At 48.3% G+C, this 21,565-nt stretch overlaps 1 protein-coding gene across 1 annotated transcript in view; it reads left to right on the plus strand.

Moving 5' to 3' along the window:
• Nucleotides 1-21,565, plus strand: part of crb (cell polarity complex component crumbs) — a 308,733-nt gene that overhangs the window by 154,534 nt on the left and 132,634 nt on the right. The window contains exons 2-4 of the mRNA XM_065452373.1: nt 11,950-12,200; nt 15,291-15,576; nt 17,274-17,402. Of these exons, the coding sequence (XP_065308445.1) occupies nt 11,950-12,200; nt 15,291-15,576; nt 17,274-17,402 (666 nt within the window). The remainder of the gene's footprint in view (nt 1-11,949; nt 12,201-15,290; nt 15,577-17,273; nt 17,403-21,565) is intronic.

The raw sequence follows: 21,565 nt of genomic DNA on the forward strand, positions 1-21,565 counted from the left end.
CCGCGAGATGATGAAAGTTTCAGATCGTTGGCCCGTGCAGCACCTGCTGCGGCAGCTGGTGAAAAACTTACAGTGCCTCAATGTTGGGTTTTACGCACAGTGAAGCTTTTTGCCGTGGTCGCCGTGGTGAAAAAACTGAGGCAAAAAAAAAAGTGCAGTACGGCTATTCCAAGCGTTAAGAAATACGCACGCTTGCATCGAGGCGGCTTACCACAGCTGGGTTTCGATGGGTTTCAAATTTATCTCCCAACGCTGTACAAGTGTGCAGTAGAACCTCGACATAACGAACGCTGATATGTTATAAGTTATCTAATACGACGAAGTTATTTATAAAATTTCACTGTCTATGCTTTATTTCACTGAGTCTGTTGTAGCGAAACGAAAGGCAGACGCGGTAATGGTTATTGCGATTTTTTTTTTTTGGTTTGAGCGTAGCTCAACATGCGTACGCGAATAGCAAAAAATCTGAACGCAGAAGTAACCCATACTGAATTTGTCAGTGCATTTGAGTCACCCGATGCTAACAGAATATGCCTTACGTGTGCCTGCACTGTCTTTGCTCCAGATAGGTCTATTTCACTGTTCAAAGGATTGTCTAACGAAGCGAAGTCTCGGCAAAATTCATGAGTTTGTAAGGGTTGCAGTTTGGTGGAAACAGTCGCCTGGAGCAGTTCTTGTGTGCAGTTTTAAAGCGAAGCTTTGGTTGCCTACTAGCCCATGATTTCGCCTGGGCCGATCGGTCGGTCAGTCGGTGGCCGGGTTCTCGCCGAGTAGATACGCTGAAAAAAAGTGACGCGTCCGGCGGCGGGATTCGAAGCTCGGTCCCCCAGCGCAGCAGCCCGCTGCTCACCATTACGCCACAGCCCTACCTACAATTCTCCCTTGTTGTAGTGCGCACATGGCATCATTGCTTTCGCTTAAGTGTGGTTGTGATATGCGTGCTTATAAATATGTGATCCCGTTTTCAATTCAGCATTTGTTGAAGTTGGCGCTGGCGTATGCCTTCAGGGAAAATTCCCACGAGGCTGGCCTTCATGCTTACATTTAATCTCTTCCTTGAAGTGGCAATTTGGCAACCCAAGCGAAAAAGAAAACTGCGCACTTAAGGGACTGACCGCTTCTGGAACACATGCAACCACCCTGCAATGAAATGCTTCGTAAAGAGGACGTGGTGCGCCTCCCTGGTGGATGAATTTTCGCTGTGGGGCGAAGTTCTTGGGTGTTTTGCAACGATTCCACACCGCGCGTTGCGAGAGGGGACCACGGCGCACGCGGCGCTCGCGTTTCGTCACTGCTGCAAACTGTGAGCGTTGCGCTGGCGATGGTGTACCGCTGCTACCGAAACAGTTGGCGCGGTGGCTCGAGCGTGCATTGCGGGACTCGCGCGTGCTGCGCGTGATGGAGCGCTTCTCGCGACTATAGCGACGGGCACGAGTGCAAATGGTTCGCTCCTCCGCGCTCTTTCAGCGCACACGCGCTGTGTGTTACGAAGCGTCGTCGTGTTACGATGAGACGCGTTTGTCTCTCGAGGCGTTATTGTTCGAAGGGGGCCGCGCGATGCGCGTCCTGCGCGCCGCCATTGAAACGCAGTCGGAAGCCGCTTCGTGTAGCGGGCGGGAAACGGGCGTCGTCGTCGTCGTCCCGCTAAAGTGTTTTTTTTTTTTCCTTCGTCCGCGTGGTCGTCCCTCCCATCCCGGAAGCCGTGCGCTGGCGGTGGGCCGTCCCATTGAACCCTTTACGACGGCACGCTCCGACGGCTGCATGCAGCGAGCGCGGCGCGGCGTTCGTGCGCCGCTGTGTACAGCTGGTTGCAAAAGTTTACGGAACGCGTTTGCCTAGAGAGAGAGAGAGAGAAAGAGAGAGAAACAACAACTGACATTTCCTGCGGACTTGGCCTGAAGGTCGCAATTTGTCCACCTAAACGTTCAACCCGCTGTGGTGGCTCAGTCGCCATGCCGTCCTGCTGCTGAGCAAGAGGGCGCCGGTTTCATTTCCGCCCGCGACGGTGCTGCATTTCGATGGGGGACGGAATTAAAAAAAAAAGAACACTGGCACACATTGAAGTTTGGGTAGACATTAAAGAACCCCTAGAGGTCAAAATTAAACTGGAAGCGTATACGATACGGCGTCCTGCCGTAGCGTTTGCTTTGGGTTGTTAAATCGCATCGCACAGCCAGTGGTTCATTTAGTGTAAGGCCACAAAGGCACACCTGGGCTGTAAACATAAGTATACTAGTGAAATACAAGTTGTGTCAGTCTGCAGGTTCCTATAACGTGCAATAGGATATCAATGCACGAATGCAACTGCCGCCTGAAATTACGAGCTTCATGCACGCAGCAGTGCAGTCTGCATCGTTTGGTTCCAGGCGATAAGTATTAGCTCTGGCGAAGACTATAGGGGCACCGACGAGAACAGCCAAGGGAAAACTTTTCCGGTGAGTAGTATAGCGACATCATGGGCAGTCGCTCGGCCCCAGACGATTCCGACGAGGCCAGTTATCGCATAGTTTTCGATTCACGACGACAGCGTGACTCCTGTCGCAGGAAAAACTTGTTATAACGGAACTAGATCATCATGCAGGCTTTGGCGCTACTTCACTGCAGCAGAATGCGCAAACGCATTTCTCTACAACTTTAGAGGCAGAGGGGAAAAGAAAGGAAGACGGCAGGGATATGTTAACCAGAAATGCGTCTCGTTGGCTACCCCACACTGGGGGACGGGAAAGAGGGAAGAGAAAGCCGAGATGAATTCGGTGCTGTTAGTACAGATGATAATGCAACTAGTTTGGCGCCGATTCGGAACAGTCGAGAGCTTCAGCCTGCCCGAAACGTATTGCAGTATGGTTGAATGTCGGAACGCCGGAGACGTTGTCAACAGCAGCGCAGGTATTATACCATCTTGTGACGTGGTTGTCAACTATAGAGCAGAGACAAATTAAACGACTGTCTTCTACCTATCTGCTGGTGTAGAAGCGTTGGCAGCGCATGGTGCATTTAATTTTCTTTTTCCCCTTCTTCGAGAACGGTGTCGCAGCTTTTCTAAGGCATTGTGGTTCAAGAAAGCGTCAGAAAACGGCGCAATCCGCGTTGCTGCTGCCGTTGACGTTCACGGACTGGCTTTGACTATTTAATTAATGAAAAACGAAAGTAAAAAATAATGATAAGCGGGTGTTACAGCGAGACAGAATTGTGATTTTTGTGGCGAGATTCAAGGAGAGGTGGAAATTTATTATTTTTTTGGTGATAATCGCCCTAACCATTTTCATTTGATTACCTATTGACATTTAATTAATATTAAGACATGTTATAACTGCATCTTTAAGGTCAGCTATATGGAGCACGCAAGGCTTAGTGTGTTTGGTAACCGTCCTGCGCAGCACTTCCGAGCAATGCGGACTCGAGATTTGCAACGAAATGTGCTGCTGTCCCGGTTAACATTGCACTGCGCTGTGTATTTCAGCAGTGCGGGGACATGTTAACTGCAACGCTATTATATGTCGCCGCGTATTTTATGTGCGGATTCGTCTAAACAGGTGCTGTGCACAAAGTTTCTAACAAGTTGGTGTGTTTTGCTTATTGGCTGACTACAGCCTCCTTTCATGTCGTTAATAGTTAATTTGCGAAACTTAAAGGACGGGCTTACTGTCTTATGAGGCACAAATTCTCGTGTCAATAACTAGTTATCTAGTCCAGAAAAAATTATCAAATAATTATAATTTCGCCTCGAATCTCTTATTTTTAATAATTGAGTAAAACTGGTATATGTAATACGTTGCTGTAAAACCTGGTATGTACATTCCGGAAAAAGAACGCTTGCTTTGTTATTGCTATTTGTTATTGCGTCCTGAAATGAAATATGAAACCACTTAGCGCGCATGTTCGGAGTGCATGATTTAAGTCATACGTCCGGCTTTGACACCTGGGCAAAAAATGTAAATAAATAAAACCTAAAAGTAGAAGTGTATTATTTATTCTAAAGGGATGGAATTTACAGATGGTAGGGCGCTACCAATCCCATAAACAAAAAAAAGGGGGGGGGGGCGATCTTATACAAAATGTCGTTTTCGGTGGGCACAGCCTGGCCAAAAGCGTTGCGGCATGACGGCATTATTTGCCCTACGATTAATGAAAGCAACTCTTGCATTAAAAATAAATGTGAATTACTGGGCAGGACGTCACAGGCGTGCCTAAACATCGTGGCGTTTGACGCTTCGCACGGAGTTTTCTCACATTTTCGCATTCTGGAAATGAAATAGGCCATTTATACTCGCATGTAGCATTTGCTTCTTGCGACAGCAACCCACAAACGCTGCACAGTGAAACTCGTCACTCATCTAGAGAAAGAGAGAATCCCTCGCACATACATATACTAATCTGAGCAACTGATACGCAAGTCCTTCGGAAGTGCTACAAGGGTCTGTTTGTTGGCTGTTAGTGATGATTCATCACAGGCGCTCTGGCCGGCTGCGACTTACCACCGCAGCCGTGCAATATCCCACCCAGCTCAACTCCAATGCGCGGAGCCGGTAAAACACGACGTGAGGGAAAAAAAAAAAAAACTACGGCATACTAGCTCTCCGGTATGGAGACGAGTTTAGCTCAGCTAGAGAAACCCAAGGCCCAAGCCAAAGGCAGGCTTATGGTGTTGACAGTGAAGACTCGGGCACCTCCGAATCCCGAAGTTGGGGCTAAAGGGCTAATTGATCATCCTCAGTAGGCAAACTGGCGAACATAAATAGCAACAATCTGAAAATCTGGCAGTGGAACTGCCCAAGTTTCCAGAGGCGCAAGGCCCCATTGGGACAGCTTATCAGGTCTATTGCGGACAAGCCGCAAGTTGTATTGTTACAGGAAACGCTATGTAGAGTGGAAATTTCTCTCTCGGGGTACCGCACGGTAGCATACAGGAGAAAAAAGGGCAGAGGTATCGCTACCCTAATCAGAAAGAACATCTCGTTCGTTGAGCACGTGGCCACCGCGTATAAAGCGGGCCTCAAGGACCAGCTAATAGAGATCGTACCCAACAGAACAATCAGTTCTAACGTTTTCATTCTTAACGTGTACAGCGCACCATCGGATAAGAAAAGAGACTTATTACTAGGCACAGCGTCTAGGGTGGTGAGAAACACGCCTCTCGTTGTTGCGTGTGACTTTAACGCCCCCGATACGGAATGGGGGTACGGTTACAAAAGTGCAAAAGGGACGAACTTGGCCTTCAACGCTGCAGAGCTCGGCTTAATACTTGTCACAGACCCAGGGCTCCCCAGCAGATCCGGTGATTCGGCCAGTCGAGATACGGCCCCCGATCTCACCTTCCTCTGAGGTATCGAAGGCACGTGGGACAGGAAGGGCTCGGCAGTGACCATCACATACTCGAAATTATGTTTCGTGTCAAACCCAGACGGCCCGCGAGATACGAGTATGTGGACTGGGACCTTTTTCGAAAAATCAGAAATGAAACAGTCCCGCCAGACGAGACGTATGCAGATCTGCTAGAGAATCTCAACATGGTAGTTAAAGGAGCAACCAAAGAAATCATTACGGATCTGGAGGTTCCTAAATGGACTCGAGACTCGCTCACGTTCTGGAGGAAAAACACGCCCTCTCGGCCAGGTGGAAGACCCAAAAGCTTAATCGTATACTCAAGGCGAAAATCGCGCTTCTTAACAAGATTGAGTCCTATTCGCCCCAGCTCGCCCGGCAGCAGTGGGATGAGACGTGTGCCGAAATGGATGGGCGTAAGCGAATAGGTAGCAAATAGAGTTTATTGAAGTATTCTCAACGATAAACCATCTAAGGACACCCTTAGCCTTGCGACTGACAGGCTCATAAAGAAGCAAATCGCAATCGGTCTCACTGAAAGGGAATAAGCCAACAACTTAGCACATACTTATCTCCCCCTCGCCAAAGACTGGGATCGCCCGGTAGAGCGTGTAAACTATATGGGACTCTCGGCAACTGATCTAGACGAACCCTTCACCGTGTCAGAGATCAGTCATGTTCTCTTCAATCTAAATGGCAGATCAGCCCCGGGACCCAATGTAGTCACGAATGAACTCCTCAGGAACCTAGACGATAGGGCAATCGAGATAGTCGCGGCCGAAATCAATGAAGTGTAGGCAGTGGCATAGCTAAGTCGTCTGGCACCCGGGGCCCATAGGTCTTCTGTCACCCCCCTCTCCGGGTGTAGCCGGCGGAAAGAGGGGTGCCTTCAGACGTATATGACACCCCCCTCCCCTCACCGGCCCCTTGCACCCGGGGCCCACGGCCCCCGGGTGCAACTCGACTCCCTATCAGAACTGGCCTCAAGCGCGTGCTCGGCCTTCCGCAGTCCCCTAGCACCGAGAACCTGCTGGAGCTAGGACTCCACAACACCATCAATGAGCTATTAGAAGCTCACACAGTTCCTAAAAAATGAGACTATCATCCACTATAAGCCAAGGATCAAGATTTTAGAAGAAGCGGCTATCCAACCCAGACATGAACCGACGACCAAAGTTAGCTTGATCCGGGAAACCGGACTCGCATCATGGTTGACCCAGTCCCACAAGACATCCACCCAGTGCATAACGAGGGCGGAAGATTCGCGAGAGCCAAGTCCATCCTTAAAAAGTTCAATCAACAGAAACCAGATGCCCTCTTTGTCGATGCTGCCAGATATGACAGCGGGGATAAGTTCGCTGTCTCGGTTGTAGGTGCGGGGGGGCAACCTGGTTAATGCAGCCTCTGTCTATACGAGGTTTGCCCATGTGGTGGAGGAAGCGGCGATCGCTCTGGCTTTTCACAGCTCAAAAGTTCCCGCTATCGTCTTCTCGGACTCGCGCACGGCGGTTAGATCCTTCTCGTCCGCGCTCGTGTCTGAACAGGTGAACAGTATTGTGAACAAAGCACTTTAAAGAACTCAGGACAGCATCGAAGCAGGATACCACATCTCGTGGTTCCCAGCCCATCTAGATGGTTCATTTAACCCGCTCGGATGTAATCCTAACGAGCAGGCCCGCCGGAGAGCGCGCGATTTCACGTACCGCGCTGTCGCGGGTAGTCAGCCTTGGAACGAGGTTAATATTCACAAAGATCCATTACGTGCTTTCCACGATATTGTTTCTCATTATCGACTGGGCAGGAGGACATGTCTACTCCCCCACCCCAAATTGAACAAACCTCAGGCTGAGACTTCTGCAAACCCGTTCGTATCCCACTCCTCGGTCCCTTAAAGGGACACTAAAGGTTACTATTAAGGCAACGTAGACTGTTGAAATACCATCACAGAAACCTCGAAACGCTTGTTTCGTGCCAAGAAGAGACTTATTTTAAGAGAAAATGCGTTCTGAAGCGTCCGCGTACCTCTAGCGCAGTTCAAATCGCCCGCCCTCCGATCGAGGAGTACTGACATCATGGTCTCATAGTGACGTTGCGCCATCGGTGAGTAGAACGGCGTCCGCAGACGGCGCTACGGCTTTTCTGCGCAAAACGCAAACGCGTCGCCAGAAACAGAGCCAAGACAGAGCCGACAGCAGAGCGAAAGCGGGAGTATGGTGGCTAGCGGAAGGAGAAACGAATTACGTCCCACATTACGTCCCACGGCACACGGAGAGTCCGTTTTCGTTAAACTATAGGCTGCGGCGAGCTCGCAGCGTGGTCGGCGTGGTCTGTGAGCCTTTTCGCACTCGCAACAGGGCATAAAAAAGTGCGAATTGACGCAAAACTCGGCCTAGAAACGTGCTTCGTCACAGCCAGGGCTCAATACGACCCAAGCTGGCATGACCGAGATGTCGTTTCCCGCACCGCCACCAGGCGCCGCTACTATACCTCAAGCTCCAGCGCAAGACGCCCATAAGATGGTACTTCATTCTATGACGCAAACTTCGACGCTCGTCGCAATGGACCCTGACACCGACAGATTGGCTCGCGATGGTAGGCTCAACTTCAGCGATTTGAGCGCCGACGAGCGCGACCTGCTGCTGAGGGCTCGCACTGCCGGCGTCGTTGCGTACTACGACGGCGGCCTCGACACCGGCTCTCCGGAGCGGGAAAGCAACGAGGGCTTCCCACGACATCACATGGACGTGGCATTCTCGCTGCTTGTTCCAAATGAAAATTTCGCGAGCCAGCAGAACCCTCACAGCACGACGCGATAACGAAAGTACTGAAACTCCAAAGCGTGCGCGGCGCAGAGTCGAGCGCGCAGAGTCGAGCGAAAACGAAACCTTTCGAACACCCATTTTACTGAAGGGTAACGTCAAAATGTTATTTTTTCTTAGAATCGAATAGACGTAGACAAGTAGCATTTTTTTCCGTCTTATAATCGAATGAAATTATATTTTTAATACGAGTAGTTGAGTATTAGAAACACAAATTATGAGGAGTCCTTTCGTCATCGGGCTAGTACCGGAATGTCGCTGGGAGGTCTCAAATCGTGTCATGCATTTACCTCAATTTCTCGATTACTAAAGCTCTGTTCGCGATTAAATTGACGCCTTAAACGTTCTAGAACATTGCTCTACCAATTTAACTTGAGTTTCTGGTAACCTTTAGTGCCCCTTTAATAGGACAGGCCCTGGCCACTCACAGTGGTGCCCCAAATATGGTCATGACTCATGCTCTTTTGAACACATGCTCTGGCTGTGCCCAGCCCTTAACGCCTCTCCACCTATCACGAAAGAGCAATGAGAGAAATCCCTCAAGAGCAGCAATCTCCACATTCATTTCCAGGCTGTCCAGAGGGCTCACGACATTGCGGCGGGACTTCGTCTCCCGCTCCCATCGTGGGCGGAGCCACCGACTTGATCTTGGTTCTCAGTTCCTTTGGACTCGAATTAAGTTCTTGTCATATGTCATGTTATTAGCTGGCTATAAAAAAGAAAAAGAGAAAAGAAAACCGCGCAAAGAAGGCGTTGTGTACTCGTGTGAGATGTACGGAAGGTAACTGTTATTTTGTAATCACTGATGATTGTTTCAAAGCAAAAAAAAAAAAAAGACTCTGACGCAGGTTGGCGTTGCTAATTGATACCGACCAACGCAAGCCGGCCTCTATATGAAAGCTTAGCATGTTTTACTTTTAAAAGCGAACGCGTCGTTATGTGACGGGAGCTCGTTTCTTCAGATAAACGCCTTTTACACCAATCACGTTTGTGCTGCTTACAACCTTGGTTGTACCTGCCGTGGTTGCTTAGTGGCTATGGTGTTGGGCTGCTAAGCACGAGGTCGCGGTATTGAATCCCGGCCACGGCCGCCGCATTTCGATGGGGGCGAAATGCGAAAACGCCCGTGTACTTCGATTTAGGTGCACGTTAAAGAACCCCAGGTGGTCAAAATTTCCGGAGTCCTCCACTACCGCGTGCCTCATAATCAGAAAGTGGTTTTGGCACGTAAAACCCCATAATTTTTTTTTAAACCTTGGTTGACACCATAACTTACAATGTGTATAGACTGCTCATTTACCGGAATTTGGCTCCGTCTGGCAACTGTTTCAGGTTTATTACGCCGAGCACTCTGGCCGGCCACACAGAGAAATGACTTCACTGGCGCTCCGTATACCGTTCCAGTGCTTGAAACGGCCGACTGGCCCCACGGCGGCCGATCTCGGTTTCGTTTAATTCAAAGGCCTAATTTACCAATTCGCTTGGCATTTTATTTCCCCTCAGTAGCCAGAAAAAAAAAAAAAAGCTCCGGCCCAATCTTTTGAAGACATGCGTCATCGCCCGTGTACGGATACTAATACTATTGCGCCAAGTCCGATTCTCTACGTGCCTCCCACGTAGACGTGGGAGGCACGTAATATATATAATATATTATATATATAATATATATATAATATATATATAATATATATATATTATATATTTACGTGTGTGTGTGTGTGTGTGTGTGTGTGTGTGTGTGTGTGTGTGTGTGAAATAAACTCCGTGAGAGAGCCCCAGACCAGAGTAGCGCGCTCGGTAGTTCTTGACGATATGCCGGCGCCGTCTGCAAATTCGTGCGCGGAAGGAAGGAAGCGAGACGTGGCAGGTGCACTTGCACTACTTGCACAGTACACGTATACTCGCAATGCAGACTGACAATGGCGGCCCTTTATTTCTCAGCGCTGCGCTGGCTTTACGATCTTCGCCGTGCGGGTCTGATGATGGACGGGGTCATCGCCGCCATACCTCTTGCGCGATGCTCCTCGCCGCCGCTTGCGAAGAAAGATTTGCGCTGTGGATGCTCCCTCACACACGTGCATGCAACACCGCGCCGCGCGTGCTTTTCGAAAACCTCCTCGCGCAAACCGCCGCCGTACGCTGCGTGGAAGCACGCCATCTTCTGTGCGTCAAACGGTCTTCGGGCGGTCTTCCTCCCTGTGCACGCTGTGGGTGCGGAACTCGGGGGGCGGGATGTGGGTCGTGCCGCGTCGCGCGGCTTGCGTGTGGCCGACCGTGCATTGTTCTTTGCGCTCCGGGATGAACGCTTGTGCTCCTTGTCTGAAGGGCAGCCCCTTGTCTGCAGCCAGTGCGAGCTGCTCCTATACGGCTTCCCGTTGGTGTTGCGGTAGTTAAGTACCTTGTCGGATCTTGGACGCCTTGCGAGCTTGGTGTCCAACTTGGCGTTTCGCAACTGCAGCGGAGTTGAGAGACTCCCCCTTACCCTTCCCCCCTTTTTTACTCGTTGATTGTTTTATTGTCATTTTCTGTGTTTTCGTAGGAATTTACATACATTGCGCCACTTGCCGGAATTGCGGGAGAACAGAAAACCAACAGCAAAGTGCTTCACTTATGCGTTACCTCCGCGGTAAAATGGCTCCCAAAATCTGCGTTTGGGCTCCTGTCCTCGCCGCAGTGCATTACAGACATAGAAAAGCCCCCACGACTGAATATTAAGTGCTAGCGTGCGAATTCCGCATAGTGATCAAATGTGTTACAGCATGGCCTGTGTTTTACAACGTTCGCATTTCATTTTTCACTCTTTTTTCTAATCTCGCGGCATGCCGAGCGGCCAGTCTAGCGATAACGGAGGTGTCACTTCGGAGATTATGATGAAGGGTGGAATGATTGCAAAATGAAATGGAACATTAGAAGAATAATGCTCTGGGAAGATGTTTGCAGGGTTTCAGTGTGCAGCTGCTATAGAGATCATATCTACGGGCTATAAAAAAAAAACTTCTTCGGATAGTATATGCGCGGATACTGTCTGCATAGTTTGTAGATATCTATGGACACATAATATCTGCATGGTTTCAAAATAATTACTGCTGCGAAGTATTTAAAAAAATTTGTTTGTTCACTGAACGAACCACTATTGCTGCTGCCTGTGTACGGTCCTTATGTCCCCTCAAATTCTCTGACAGCAGCTTTTTGCCTGGGGGACCCCCATCGTATGCATTAGAAATAAGGGGGCTTTGTTTGGTTTAGTATCTTGACTGAAACATAGACATCCTGTTTTTACAACACGAAAGCCACATCGCTTGCTTCATGCCCTCGATCCCCACCCACTTTCCCCCCGTATCTTTGCAACATTACTTGAACTTACGCGCATAAATCTTTATAGGCTTTCTTTCTTCTGTGCCATGATTCTGCATACTTTGTACAGTACAACTTCGCGCCTGTCACCCTGAAGCCGTTATTCCCGACATTGTTACTTCACCATCTAGCTTCTACATCGGCATGTATATATAGTACTACTAGTACTTTGTGTTTCATTTCTGCTGCATTGCCGTACCAGCTGTACAGAGAACACGGTCATCATCGGCCTTGCACTTACGTCATTTTGATGGACTGAAAGATTTACCGTGCTACCCAGATGCTTTTCTGTACGGCATTACGATACGGCTAAAACTGCGTGACATGCCGCGGGCTCGCGCAGTCTTCAGACGGCTGCCTGCGACAGTTCCTCTCCCGCCGCATCGCGTGTTTTGCGTGCGATGGACGTGTGACAGCGTTGGACTCATCTCTTCCTTCTCGGTGTTCCGTGCAGGCCTCACCGTGGCCCTGCTGTGGGACCTGGCGTGCGTGGCGTCGCAGGTCTTCCTGAATGGATCCACGCGCCTCCTGCTGAACGACTCGCAGCCCATACTGAGCGCAGTCACCAGCCTCACCTTCCGGACGTGCAGCAATGGAACGATACTACGGCAGAGCTTCGGCAACGACTCCATCTCGCTAGCCGTGCGCTCTGACGGTCCGCTCGAGCTCAGCTGGTCCGTCCAAGGGGTCAACGATTCCGTCACGGTCCGTGCAGTGCAGACTATTCTATTTCTGTGGGCGCGACTGCCCTCTTGCCATCCGATCACTGTTGCGTGCAGTGACGCCTATTGCGTGACGCCTGTTGCGTGCAGTGACGCGTGTAGTGACGCCTATACAGACGCGCCTATATATACAGGCGCGTCTGTATGCTCTTCATTGTTAACCCAACGCGATAGCTAAGTGGCTGTGGCGTTGCGCTGCTCGAAACCGTGGGTTCGAACAAGGCGACCATGATTTGAAGGAGGCGCAATGCAAGAAATGCTCACGTGTTTATATTTACGGACATGTTAAAGAACCCCAGGTGTTCATAATTGGCCTGTGGTCTCCCACTACGGCATGTCTCATATCGTGGTTTTGGTACTCGAAATCCCACCATCTTAATGTAATTTGTGACTAGTCGCAAAAGACATCCAGTGTGCACGGGGCTATTTTAAGTTAAAAAGAAAAATCCTATAGTCATTGCGGCCCCATTGCGTCTAGGTCTCTGGATGCATATTAAGTAAAAATGGGCAGTAAGGTTTACAGAAATGCAAAGAAGTTGACAAGAAAGATGCTCACTTACAAATAAAATGTGTATGAAAAAAAACCACTATACTTGAATAATTGACAGTATCCATTCTCCTTCTTTTATGTACGATTGATTGCTGTTTAAGAGTAAATAGATGTCAAGTAATGTATACAGTCGGACCTCAATATAAAGGACAAAGATATAAGGAATGATTGAATATTGAAAAGTAAATGTAAAAAGGTTCGCAAATACATGCTAATGCAGTCTAACCTCGTTATAACAAAGTCTTATCGGCCACAATAGAATTTTCGTTATATCCGATATTTGTTACAAGCATACACACAATGTCGAAAAAAAAAAGCGCGATTAAGTCTATACCCAAAAAACGCAAAAGCGCGTGCCCCCAACGGGCCAGCAAAGTGTCTACTGCAAATTTTTATGGCCCGTTGGCATCTTGCTATGCCGATACGACGCGCTGGTGTATCAATAAATTACATACACATGCTCGGCACCGCCGCGAATACGCAACTGTGCGATCGGTGTTATCGCGCTGGTTCGGTACGTTGGCTTGCCGTCTGCGGTCAAACCAAGCCAAGCTGCCGCCGCCCACATACCACTCGGACATGGAGGGGCCCGGTCGTGGATCCGTACTCTTTATACTACAGTCCAGCCCGTGCGTCTGATCTCGCGCTAGATCGCCCGTAAGGTATACGAGTGCGAACAATTCGATGCCGAACTTCCCGCGACGCCGCCGGCCACACTTTAGTCGCTAGGCATAACCGGCGCCGCTTCGTCAGGAGTCGACACCAGTGTAGCGGTTTGGTGCCTACCGACGTGGCGGCAACTTTGTTCATTGCCGCCACGTTTTCGGCATAGCGCGCGCGTCTTATGCCCGAAACACCGTGCAGGGCCTGAAATGTAGGTTAATGTCGTTATATACGTTGGTGAGAGGTGGTGACGCAGGGAAGTCAGAAAACTCGGGCGTCTAAAAGATCATTTGATTTTCGCTATCAGAATATATATTTGAGGCACTTGCAGGCACAAAAGTCGCAGTTTCCCCCGAGAAGGGAAGCATTGATTGCGATGGCAAATTGAATTCTGCAGGTTTTACATGCCAAAACCACGATTTGATTATGGAGGTACGCCGTAGTGGGGGACTCCGGATTAATTTTGACCACATGGAGGTCTTTAACGTGCCTTCAATGCACGAGACACGGGTGTTTTTGCATTTCGCCCCATCAAAATGCGGCCGCCGCGGCCGGGATTGCGATGGCAACTTATTGGACAGCTATATGCCGTAATGTTAGTAGTTTTATCAGCTGCATAAACTGCTGTAAACATTCGTCTACTAACTAAATTAACACACACGGTGTCACTCGCGCACAGGAAAACACGAACACATCTAACTCGATGACCGCGCACAATCACTGTCAGAATGCTGGCGTGATGAAGAGCGGCAGCAGCGGCGAGCGAATTCTCCTTTGTGCTGCACCTCGCATCAACGCGAAAAAGGCATGCGGGAACACGACGCACACGAAGCAATCAGTTATCTCGGCCCGATTGGCCTTCGAACCCGCCGCAGATTACCTCCAAGATAGGACGCGCGCGGTCGCGCTCATGCTCAGCCGCGGCTGGAGTTGAAAAGACGCGCTCTACCAACGTCCCTTAGGAGGCCTGTGCACTCTGCTTTATGAGGTCATGCTACTTGGACCTAACTTTCCACCATCAAGCCCGGCGTTACGAAAGCGGTGACGTCAAAATCGCCGCGGCTTACCCGGTACACATCAGATTTCGTGGCAGTCGGGCAAGGTAGCATGGCATCTTGAATCGAAGTGCACAGGCCTTGTGTTATCTAGAAGGTGTTGGCTCTACCCTCCTCCCCTCCCTCCTGCTAGCGCGCACACATCTCCCCGCTTCTCCCATTGCGCCCGCGCGAAACGTCGGCGCGCATTCTCCCCGCCTTCCTCCCTTGCGCGCGCAAGACGCCGCCGCACCAAGCCGCCATCCTTCTCGGGTCACCCTCGCATGCTTTCCCTCGCTTTACAGCATACGACGCGCGGCCGCGATCTTATTGCACTTGGGACTTCATGCCTCATGCCGACGGCGGCGCAAATTCGACTGGAGTGTCCACATGATTGCTGTCGCAATAAAACTTGCTTTGCTATATGGGATACTTTGTCGGACCCGGCATTTTCGATTTCGTTATAGCAGGAGAACACTCCATTGAATTAAAGCATGTCGAAACAAATTTTAGATTTACTTCGTTATATACGATAACTCGTTAAATCCATGTTCGTTATAGAGAGGTTCAACTGTGACGAATAGCGGGTATAACGAAGGTATTTTCATGTCGGATGAAGCTGTATTATAATGAGCTTTGATTGTACGAGAACTACAGTGGACCCTGGACGTTCAGTTTCACATGCCATTGCTGTGATGCTGTTTGCGCACCATGTTTTAGTGGTTACCTGCTGAAAAATGTTGCTGCAGTCAAAATCTGCATTACTTATTCTTCAGTGCCTAGCTGGATGCTCAACAGTGTCTGCCCTTTGCTGACTGGCCCTCAGGTGGGGGCCAATGTTACGGACAACCAGCTCTACTGGGTCTCCTTGCGTCCCACATATGGCCTGGTTTGGCTGCATGTGGGTGAACAGCAGCCTGTGCTCGTGGCCAGCGACACCATCAGGCCCTACCTCCTCTCTCTTGTGTCGCAAGCAGCTGTGTCAACTGTAGTGGCACCTTCGGGGTTTCGTGGCTGCATCTCTGGAGGTGCCAATCTCCCCTTGGCCAGTGCACATGCTGAGGGAAGCCCCACATGGGATGCCTGCCCTCTCCCAGATGTGCGGCATTGCAGTAAGTAATGTGCACTCTGGATCCATGATCCTGGTGTCTACTGCATGTTCCTTTTTATTGTAGATGGCCTGTGAATTGGTTAATTTTTTTAACACATTCTCTGCACCAGCACATTGTGAGGTGCCTATTCCTATGCGTCGGGACACCGGTGAGTCGTGCAGTTTCTCAAGTTCTACAGAAATGGTGCCTCTTGGAAGCAATTGAAAGCAACACAAATTTTTTCTATTGGTTGATTTCTAGCTAAGATGTTGCTTGCACACTACAGGAAAGCTTTCCACAACCACACAGGAGAAATAACCGCCATTACCCACCTGTGAACTATGTTGCAGTGAACATGTTAAACTTTGGCCTGATCGTGCCTGGCTATAGCCATATTCATTGCATCTATGTTCACAAAGTGCTGGCCAGTACCTAAAATGGTGGTTGTTGCGGGTGAAAGAGTGGCAAGCTTTTAATTCATGTACAGGGATTGCTTTGGCAGCTCAGTGTGGCGGATGCATGCAGTTTGGAAGAGGTTCATTGAGTTGTCCCTTAAAAATATTAGAGGAATATAGGTGAATTAATGTTTATTTAGACAGGGAGATTGTGTGAGCACTTATCCCGTCTTATAAAGAAATTATAGAACGCTTTTCTAAAGAAAAAGAAATGGAGTGAAAGGAAGAATGAGAAAAGTGCTCATTCACAAAAAGTGCCTGCTTTCCCAATAATGCTTGGAAATAGGTGTGGCATTATAACCTGTGAGTTGATGAAGTTCTCTTTACAAAGAAAAAAAAAGTGAAGATTATGTCAGTGTCCCATTCATATTAGTGTGCATCAATGTAACCAAGTATTTAGCTATGGGGTTTTAAGTATCTTCTGTGGTGGCACTGCCTGATGATATTTTATCTTTTTTACTGCATATTTATGTTTGTGGCAGGTTGATTTATTGCTGGCTCTTGTGCATGCATGTGAAGCTTTCGTTGTGTGGCTTTTTGTACTAAATGAAGGCATTTCCAGTTTCATGATTATTCCATTTGGTTCTCCTCTTCTTCATGCCTTTGTTTGCTTTGCTAATTTTAGAAGCTATGCAAATGACAAGTTCAACATTGAGCTCTATGTTTTTGCAATACCATGGCTTACCACAAAACCAGCAATAATGAAAATGTTAATGCATCTTACTGGGCCCAGATTATGTATAGGCACCTTCCTGTCATATGGTCATGTGTAGCAAAGTGGCAGCATCTTCAGCATATACAAATAAAATAAGCACGCAATGTATTTTGTTCCTTATTAAATGCTCATGTAGTTGGCACATTCATATGGCGTCCACGTCATCCACGATGTGGCTAGTAACAGTTTCTGAGCAGTCAATAGGTTGTCAAAGATGGTACCACATGTCCAAGCCAAATACTAGTTCAATTTGGCACAAATATGTGATGCCCTATTCTTGCACCTAAACCAAATTTTCTTACCCACAGGCTAACTTCGTTTGGTATGCTGCAAATTCATGATAGCCTTCAGCGAAGGCTTCATCGATAGCTCAGAAAGCTGGCTTGTTGGTGGTGTGTGCAAAAAAAACAACGAATGTACAGATGCAGTGAAAGCAAATCTGAATGTGACATGGTGCATATTCAATTTTAGTGCACTGACAAACTCTGCTTTCAATTTTGTGTTGCCTGACTTTGAATTGGCTTCTGTTCACGTCTCTCTTCTTACAGAGGACTACCGGGTGGACCCATGCTTTGACTACTACTGCCAACACGGTGGCTTGTGCACACTACAGGGTGGAGTGCCCAAGTGCCTGTGCACAGCCAGGTACAGTGGCGAGCACTGTGAAAAAGATGAGGGTAAGCCATTCACTTGAAACCCTGCTCATGCTTGTGGTAAGGAAGTGCACTGTTGTTGCACTCCACTTGGGGTGGCAAAGGTATCGTGTTGCCAGACTTTGAAAATTCTGCTTCAGCATTGTACTCCTAGATTTCTTAGGGAAACAAGAAAGGTAACAACACCTTTCCTGATGTGGATTCTAGAAATCCATGGAAACCCTCATCGCTGGGTCAACTTTCTCTTAGCTTCAGTGTGGATTTCGATTTAAGAGCAACATGGAAAATTCATAGGGATACATACTTTTATATACTTACAGAAAGTGATAAGATTACCATGTGCTGTGCCATTGGCACTTCCTATTGTTTAAATGATACTGTTTGCCCAAGCCAGTGTTTTCTCCCTACTGCTTTCTGATGTGGCAGCTTTTTGAGTAAATAACATCCGTTCTAACCTGGGACTATATTTAGGTTGGTGCTATTGGGCTAGAATGAAAGGCGCAAGACAAGAAAGGTAGACAGAACCCCTCTTAACGTCATTATCTGAAAGTGTGACATAATTTTGTTATGTAGTCAGCTACCAAAGGTATTCTATAAATAATCTCAAGCATCACAGAAAGAATTCTAGCACACTCACACATACTGGGGAACCTGGAGACCAAGATATGGGTTCTGCTTTTTTTTTCTTTTTTCTTTTTTGGCTGTTGCAAAACCCACAGTTTGTGAAACTTGTAGTGCAGGTCAGAGGAGATAGCATTATTGACTAGGGAAGTGTGAGGCAATTATTAACTTGTTTCTGAACAGGAATAAAAAAAGGTTAGATGAAGGAATCGTTCCACTAGGCAGGAAATGATTAAGAATCTTGTTGCAATGATTTGTAATGAACTTGTCTGACACCTATTAGCTTGATCACTGTATGCTAATGATGTAAGAAGATGCACTTCAAGCAGTCATGCACATTTGGATATGGGATAGGCAATAATTTTTATGAAACTTGTATTTAGTAAATATTTTATGCCAATATGTTTGCGTGACTGTGAACTTTTTCCTTGCACTCCATGCCATGCATTGTGCCAGTGCTACTGCATTGTTAGAGAATATGTTCAAATGTTTTGTGCAGATTTAGGTTTCATCTGTAACTTATTTCATTTGCATGCTATTTTTTATTGCCCTTGTTGAAGCATGAGGTCACGGGACCAAATGCCGGCTGTGGCGGCTGCATTTTGGTGGAGGTGAAATGCAAAAGTGCCTGTGTCCCGCGTATTGGGGACATGTTAAAGATCCCCTGGTGGTCAAAATTAATCTGGAGTTGCCCACTATGACGTGCCTCAGTATCAGATTGTGGTTTTGGCACATAAAGCCCAAGAATTCAATTCCTTGTTGAACATTGGTGCCTGTTTGTATTGAAAATAACCTATTGCTCCGAGATAGTATTTGATTCAAGTGAATGGCAGTGGTGCTGCCATTTCATTGCGTGCTGCCTGTCATCTGCTTTGGCTTGCACTCTCAGATGCTCTTGCACTGTGGTCCTAATTTGTTTACATTATGTCTTCTGTTCATGCCCTTTTATGTAATTCATGATGGTTGTATAGTGGCATGTAGACAGCTAGAAATTTTTTAAAAGATACCGATGGGCTAATGGGTGAGCCATGATATTGATGCAGCACACTTACAGAACTTTCTTCTTTTACCTTCGAGGTGAGGCATGCTTTCATGAGCCTGTAGTGCAGGTTGGTTAATGACGCTGTGAGCTGTAGAAGTTTGATGCACAGATAGTCAAACCTTGATGTAACAAAAACCCCGATTAAACGAAATTCCCAATTTAACGAACTAATTCGATTCGCCGATCTTAGTTGCATTGAAAACCGTGTATTATATTTCGCAATTTTAGCGAAGTAATCTTGCGACCCTGTTTCGATTTAACAAAGTTTTTGGTAAATTCAAGCGTGCACTTGGAGCTTGTATGGCTAGTAAATCTAGGAAAACAAAACAATAAAAAGTCGGCCGAAGCAAGAGTTACTTCAAGCGTCCTTCTGCGTGTGAAGTTTGAACGGCAAAACCGACATCAAAGCATGCGCGTCGGAATGTGGTAGGTAGGAAACACCGCTGCGCCGTTTGTCGCGTTGGTAAACAACTTGCGGAGACTGTGGGGCATGCGGCAGCTCGCAGCGCCAGAGCAGACGACTCCTGCGCCGATGGATGTGGAGAGAGTGAACGCGCATTAACGTGTTAAGCACGCACGGGCAGGGGTGGTCAGGAGCGGGCGTCTCTTCCTTGCCCGCGTCCGATCGCGGGCCTCTTCGGAGGTCATCTCTCCGCGGAAAATGCAAAGGGCGAGCCGAAATGGTTGGTGCCTTCGCGCGCATTTTGTTGTTCCCGCGCATCTAGTGTTGGCGGTCGCATAATCTCAAGTGTCCGAGACGCGGTGCGAAGCGCTTGCTAGCGTTGCGACTTGCGTGTTCGTGGTCATCGAGTGAGTCCTGTCAATGTTTGCGGAAGCGCGCGTGACACCGGTAAAGTTACGAACCTTACTTCTTGTAATTGCCTCTTTGCTATCGCCATCAGTGCTCCGTCTTTCTGTCGAAACTGTGGTTTTCCTTTTTTTCTGCTCAGGAGGAATATCCATCAAACACTTTTGTTTTTCGTTTGTAGGCGCCCACTGCGGCCACTAAGCGCGGTCAGCTATGACGTGCAAAATTTGTGGGGGCCGCGCAACGCAACGCACGTAAATCTCGGAAGCCGTGAGCTACTTCGATGCATTGCTGTCGGCGCGATCTGCACCGCACGTGCTGTTGCTCATAACTGTGCTAAATCTACTGTTTTATCCGAAGTCCGTAATATCCGAAACGCCTCACTTCCGAAACTTTCGTCGCGATGTCTAACAACCTTATTGCAAAGAGTGAGTGACGAACGTCCAAAGCAAAAAAAAAGACAAAAAAAGTCGCAGTTTCTCCCGAAAGGCGAAGCATTGATTGCGATAGCAAATTAAGCAAGCGCGGCAGCAGCAGCGAGCGAATTGACCTTCGTGCTATACTCTCGCTTCAACGCGAACTAAATGTCGAAAGCACAGCGCATACGAAGCTGCCGGCACTGGACGCACTTCGTCCGCATCGCAGATCGCTTTGATGCCGAAGCCCGCGCTAGCGCGCACTTTGTTCACAACGCAGATCGCTTTCCAGATACGGCGGGCGCGCACTTTGCCGACATCGCAGATCGCCTTCCAGATACGGCGGGCGCGCACTTTGCCGACATCGCAGATCGCCTTGAAGATACGGTGTCCGCGCCGTAAGCAGCAGCCGCATGAGTAGAACCTCCCCCCCGTGCGTCGCGCGCTAAAGAAGACGGCACTCGCCTGACCGTCGCAAGTCACTTGTCAGCCCCTGTCGACACAGCGAAAGTGCATTTTATACGCCAGATTAAAAAAAAAAATGCCGCTAATTTCGTTCGCTGTAGCCGATAGTCCGTTGTAGGTCTGTTAAAAGCGAACTTCATTGCATCAATAAAATAGGCAGAACAAAGTTATTCCGGCATATCCGAAATTCGTTTGTGCGCGAATCCGTTGTAACAAGCGTAGACTTAGCAGAAAATTTCACTACACCTGCGCCAAATGAAGCATAAGGGCTGTATCGCTAGTAAAACCGAACGAGAACCTAAAGCGCACTATAATTATCATAATAATGGAAGTGAACTGAGCGAACATAACCACGGATATAGCCAACACCATCGGTCCTCCGTTTCCTGTTTTTGCGCCTCTCATATTTGCTCTTTCGTTGCATTTCTCTCTAGTGGAGGTTCCATTGTTCTGTCACTGTGCGGTCTTGTTTATGCCACTTGTGGTGCAGTTCTGTATTCTCTATACTGTTGTGACGCGGAGCTCACTCAAGGAGGTTGTCAGATAAAAAAGCAGCTTCGGATAATGTTTAGTCATACATTCTTTGGCATAGTTGTTGACGGTGCCGCTTAAAGGGAAGCTGAAACAGTTTTCGAAAAAAATGACTTCTCTGCGGCATTCTACAGTTTTGAGTCCCCTGAACACGAATATCTCGTTCAAAAAGGGCGGAAACAAGCGCAAGCGGCTGTTTTTTCATGAAAACGCGCACCAGCGCCTCAGGGTATCGCGCGAACGCCGCTGTTGCCCGTGATTGGTCGGAGCCGCTGTGACGTCAGTGGCGGCAGTCGCCGGTCGG

This window comes from Dermacentor albipictus, unplaced genomic scaffold (genome assembly GCF_038994185.2).
Source record: "Dermacentor albipictus isolate Rhodes 1998 colony unplaced genomic scaffold, USDA_Dalb.pri_finalv2 scaffold_21, whole genome shotgun sequence".
In the NCBI taxonomy this organism is placed as follows: domain Eukaryota; kingdom Metazoa; phylum Arthropoda; class Arachnida; order Ixodida; family Ixodidae; genus Dermacentor; species Dermacentor albipictus.